Below are 6,243 nucleotides of genomic sequence, written 5' to 3' on the forward strand. Positions count from 1 at the left end.
TTGTGTACTTTTGCTTTTACAGCGTCCATTATGTAATGAAGTATTGCCGTAAAAGGTGAACCATGATGTCGATACAAAAAGTAAACGAACGATAATTAAAGTCTAGGTAGGTAGTTTAGTCTATCCGTTAACGAACAGTCCAGCGAACAGTATGGAGGGCATTTAAATGATCGCGACGTGGCCATGACATACTTCTACTTGTTTTGAGTATGTCTTTTTTGCGAACTGAAGGTTAAACTTGACACTACTAATGGAAAAAAAAAACGTTAGATAATGATCCATTCTAAACACAAAAGCAACACCTAATTCCATTGTTTAGGTGGGTACCAAATTATTGTCACCATCACATATAGATATTATGTATATATATATATGTAGTATATATGGTAATGTTCGTGGGTTTAACAAAATTAACTTCTAAGAGTGTTAACGACAAAAACTATTTATTTATCCTAATTATTAAAGAACTTAAAAACACTATTAAATTATTACTAAACTTAGGTTATGAATTATTCTGTTTATTTACACTTCTGTTGAAATATCACTATTCGGTGCGCTATTTATTTCACTGCTCTCACTGTCAATTTATTTCTGGATTTACTTCTGCAACGGTCAATTTATTTCTGATTATCTCGGCTCTCGGCGATCGTCTTTCCTTTAAATACTCTTTTGTTTACTTTCTGGAACCTTCTGGAAACATCCGGATAGTTTATTTTTTCTTTGAACTGTTTAACTGCTTTCCCAGAACGCAGGTACAACTCACACATTTACAAATATGGCGCACATGAAGAAAGGCGCCCGCGGCTAGTCGGCGAATCGATAGGCCGTTCACGCATACGTGTGCCCGATCGCACACAAACACTCGTGCTCTCTACAATACTTTTAAAAAATGTTTTGTCAATCTGTACGGACTAAACGATTGAATTGATTTCGATGAAACTTTTCAGAGAAGAGAACGTAGGCAGGGGTGATCCAGGCTACTGTTTGTTTTTTGTAGTTTATCAATCAACTTTGTAAAACATTGCTTCTTGTTGCTTCTATTGCGTTGTCTGTCTGTGGCAACAATCGTTTCTCACATTTTTCAGATATATTGTACTCTGGAAGGGTAGACATACGAGTTGTAACAAAAGACTTGACCTTCAAATGACTTCGAAGATTAAGGTCACCAATCGATTTCCCCTTCAGAATCTTGCAACTTTCGTCTAAAACTTTTTCCGAATTTCTAAGAACAAATCTAAAAATTTCATGTTTTCTTTTTAAACACATATGTACGAGGGTGGATTGATAAGTTTCCGGCNCCTCGTATGTAAGGCTTTTCTACTTCATCCCTGTCCGTTACACCGTTTTTTTCCAACTCACGTATCCGTCCTTCTGAAATTCAATTATGTACACCGAGGTCTACATTCCTCTAAATTTTCGACCACTATCTCGACGACGTAATTTAATAAAAAAAAAAATGCGACAAATTCACTCTCTGTATCTACTCCCTGTTTTTTGTGGACTGTTTGCGTGATTAGAAACGTCACCTCTTCTATTATCCAAACATGATCTAATTAGGGCCACATCGTCGCATTGAGATTTTGACATTATCAAAACAGGTTAGTCAATTAATAATAAAATATAGGGGGTGTAACCTTGTCCTCATTTAGTCGCCATCTTGAAAGTAAGGATTGTAGTTCGCTTTTTTGTCTTACCAAAAAGGACAAACATTATCCCCTTAACCTCGTTTGGGTGACCTAAGTACTAATTCGTATCATGAATTTTGTGTTCATGAAATNCGTACACAACTTATTTAGATTGGTTTAAATAGAAGCAATCAATAAGGAATGAAGTGTTCTTTATTGATTACGTAATCTCCACCGACGTTTTGCCTTTCGATCTAAGGTTTTATCAAGGCTACAATACATTTGTTATAAATACAGGATGTTAATATCCCTTAGATAGAAAGGCGAGACGTCGGTGGAGATTACATGATCAATTAAGAACATTTAACCTCCTTACTGGATGCTTCTTATTAAAAAAACTTAATGTATCATGAGGGGAGAGGATATACAACTTGTCATTTCTCTATAAATGAAAATTCGGCTGAACTACAGTTGTAAGAACTGCTCAAGAGATTTCAACGTCACTTGGAATATGGGACGAATGTTACTGTAAAATGCTCAGATAACAAAGGGGGTGGCGATACGTTTCTGAATAGGCTTCCTACTAGAAGAATGGGGCATATGTTGAGGGTGAAAGTGTCATATTGTTTTTTTTTTTAATTGTGTCATCGAGATAGTGCTTAAAAATGTACAGAAATACTCACTTCAGTCAGGGGCGTAGTCAAGTTAAAGTAAAAATGCTGAAAATTCACATAATATTTTTTTAATAAAATCGGTGTATAATAACTGCCTTTTTTTTAGCGCGTGACTATTTAAATGTCATTTAAGACATAGAATGCTGTAATNATGTGAAATTGTGACAGCTGCAGCAGGGGAAACATGCACGTACACAGAATGCGTCAGTTGCATTTTGTTATCTAATAGTGCAATTGTTTGCGATATCTGTTGGAAGTAACTTTGTTAACATAAGTATACCAAATAATATAAACTAGCTAGGAATATGTTATAACCCTAGTCAGCGATTTTTATTAAGTATTTTTTCTCTTTCTATTCTATAAGTTGTTTTTCTTTACGGAATTTTGTAAATTTACTTATAGTATAAATGTTCATTCATTTACCTATGTAGATAATTGATTTAATTTGTTTTATGCCTGAAATTGGTTGACTACACTGCTACTATACATAAATGTAGTTTTTAAGAGATAAGGATTTCTTAGAATTGTGTCTTTCATTAATGTTTGTGAATAAGAGACAGAAATTCCTGCACATAGATAGTTCAAAACTGAACATTTAATAATAGCTCGTTTTAAGTGGTTACTTTGAGATCGATTCAAGGCCTTTCCGTGTTTTTCGCGTTATCATATGTTTCCCAGTAAAACAATCGCAAAGAAAGCAAACGATATACATACAACTAACGTTCTTGTATTGTCGGTAGTCATTCTACATAATTTGCATGACGATGCCATAATAATATAAATACATAAATATTAATAAGTAAATTTTTTTGGTCCATTTTAAATTTGTTCGAAAGTTCATTGTATAGAACAACATACGTAAATCGTGCATACTATTATGCGTGTGCACTTTTGGTGCAACATATAAGATATACCATGTTACGCGTCGCACATAATCTCAATCTCAAATAGAAAAGCCGCTGACTCAGCTCAAGGCTTTGCCTCTACCTTGGAATGAGTCAATGACTCGATGTGTGCGTTGGTTGGACGACGCCGACGGTTGTCAAGGTGACGGTTTCCCACTATCCCAGACGCTAACTTTTATCGCGTGGCTTGTTCGTTAAAATTGGACCGGTTCATGCTACTCGCGCCATCTCTCGGGCAGTAGCGGTAATACCATACAAATTTATTATTCAATATTGAACTAGAAATTGCATATTATTGTAAAGGAATGTAATTACTAGGTTACAATTGCTAATTTATTATTGTTTTGCGTCCGCAAAGTGCAGCATTATTTTAATTACTTTTAAAAAATTCAGTTTTGAGGGAACTGTAATAACTGCAGAAAATATTGTACATTTAGTTCCTCATAGAGGGCGGCAGTGTCTATTTCTAAGAGTTATTCTAATGTATAAATTTTAAGTTCCATGAACTGTAGCGGTATATTTCTTTTCATTGTAATGTGATATGCCTTTATGTACCTTTTTTGAGAAATGCTTTTTTGTTATAATTTTTTAACATTATCTGCAATTTAAATTGCTTATCAAAATGATGAACCCAAAGTGAGTTGAAGATTATTTAAATTGGTAATTCTTTAAGAATTCTTTAGAGCTAATCTCCTTAAATTGTTTATTTTACCTGACGTTTTTATATACGTAAATATGATCAGCGAAGATAAAAAAAACTATAACATTAACGCAATGTTGTCTTCAACAAGGCTAAAGTAAGTATTTCATGCATTCGTTAATGTTTAATTCAATAGGTACAATAATGGCTGATTTTGTACGAATTTATGCTAAAAAACATAAAAGAGACAGGCGTGATGGTGTTAAATAATTATTGTTTTGTGGTGTTGTTCACCTTCTTCTGTATCTCGCTCGACTTCGTTGTATCTTATGTACTAGAAATTATGCATATTGGTAAATACTATTAAATTTGCCATTTCACTGCAAATTTAGGGTAACCCTGCCGTTTTTTCTTTTGTTAATGTTTAATCAATAGTACTAAACTTGACAGGTTCGATGTAAACCCGTTATCAAAAGAAATGTTTGTGTTGTTGTTACAGCAGAACGCCTGGGAGTAGGCAGCCCTCTCCTGCCGAAGAGGAGCTTGCCAAAAACGGCCTTGCGCCCCTAGATCCTGGGGTCGTGATACTTAAACCGCAAGAACAATTGCCTCCGCATCTTCAGCAGCTGCCTCCTCATTTAGCCCCACATCTCGGTGTTACACTCGCCGAGTCCGTTAATCAGCATTTCGAACATTTTGCCGATCAAGGCCCACAAGCACCCTACGACCAGCAACCACCCCAATATGCACCGCCACCACAACCCCACCAGGTCGACAGTGCCGTACTGCAGCAACAGCAGCACAACTTCGATGTACAGGTAGGAAATTTCTCCATTGTTTATTTGCTAATCGATTATAGATTGTTTTATTTTCGTAAAGTTTCCAAAATTTAATCTGTTCATGTAAATGATACTTCTTTTGTTTAAAAAAGCAATTTAATTAGGAACAATTGGGGTCACCAGTCAATTGTTTTTGTTGTTGTGCTTAATAAATAAGGAATTGTTCAAACAATCGGTGTATTGCGTCAATGATTACTTATTTAAACATTAATTATTTGTACTTCTTGGTCATTTTGGATAGAGATTGTTTTTGCGGGATATTGTGGTTGTTTTTATCAAATGAAACTAATTTTGTGGTAATGAATATTTCGCAATCGACCGCATATTGTTGTAAACTAATTAATGTTTCTTATTCTGGAATTAGCGCCGGGAAAATTTGTATACTTTTTACATGTTAGGTGCATAAATATATGCATGTACGAGTTTGCTAATTGCGATATCGCCAATTGAAGCGGAAGCTTTAATTAAACATGGAAAATGAATATAATTTTACCAAACCGATACACTGCTGCTAAGGCTAATAACGATTTTAATTTGATTATTTACCAACAAATAGTTGCTTACATGCACCTACAGATAATTAGGTAAGTTAGGGAAACGAATGCTCATCTTTTTTATATACAGGATGTTCTGTAAGTAAGAACAATTCAACGGTGTATGGGGAGACTCAAAAAAGGCCATATGGAAAATTGAAATCAAAATTTTCTTTGTTAGTTGTTGTATCTTTTTATATTGGTATTTTTTTATGATCTGAAAAATTAGTAATTTGTAAAAAAAAGGAATTACCACAATCTCTCGGCAAATTGCCTTGGGGTGCTAATTTTAAAAAAAATTAAATTGGAAATTATTTACTAAACATCAAATTGAAATTTCTGGAGGGCTGCGGATCTATATTCCCCTCAAACGTACGGGCTTTGTAAAACTTATTTTTTTAATTCCACATTTGACAATTTTATTCTTGTTATATGTTAAAAAAATTTTTTTAGTGTAATTGACAATTTTAGGTGATATACATGCATATGTGTTATACCACAGCCGTCTCTACTTACAAGCCATGCTGAAGGTTTACTTGGCAACACTGTGGGAGTCCCAGGATTTCCCAGTTAATGAGAGTTACAACTAATACACCGGTTGTTGTTTTTTTCGTTGTTCTAAAATATTTTAATTTTAGCGGAAATATCGTGCAGTAAATGTGCAATAAGGATGATTATAGTGTGTTATAGTGATTAATACCTTTGGATGCAGTTTTTAATTGCAGAACTATTATGTGAAAGAAGTGAAAATGTTTTAGGTCAGATTGTGTGTTTTAGTTGTAAATTTTCTTGTTTATTTCTTAACAAAATGCCTCTCGTCGTTGTGTTCCCAGTTGCAATTCAAATTATAAATCATCTTTAAAATGTAAGTACAAGTATGTCTATATTTTTATTCCCAAAAAAATGATGAAATGCGAAAAAAATGCATAAGTACTATACCTCGCAAAGATTGGACTCCATGAAAATATTCTGGAGTTTACATACATCACTTTAACGAAAGTGACATTATAAAAACAGTAAAAAAAAT

The 6,243-nt window shown here is 34.0% G+C and overlaps 1 protein-coding gene across 1 annotated transcript in view; it reads left to right on the top strand.

Annotated features, from left to right (window-relative positions):
• LOC108735761 (pumilio homolog 2) overlaps window positions 1-6,243 on the top strand; it is a 290,455-nt gene that overhangs the window by 76,034 nt on the left and 208,178 nt on the right. The window contains exon 6 of the mRNA XM_025978915.1: window positions 4,335-4,662. Within this exon, the coding sequence (XP_025834700.1) occupies window positions 4,335-4,662 (328 nt within the window). The remainder of the gene's footprint in view (window positions 1-4,334; window positions 4,663-6,243) is intronic.

This window comes from Agrilus planipennis, unplaced genomic scaffold (assembly GCF_000699045.2).
Source record: "Agrilus planipennis isolate EAB-ADULT unplaced genomic scaffold, Apla_2.0 scaffold138, whole genome shotgun sequence".
In the NCBI taxonomy this organism is placed as follows: domain Eukaryota; kingdom Metazoa; phylum Arthropoda; class Insecta; order Coleoptera; family Buprestidae; genus Agrilus; species Agrilus planipennis.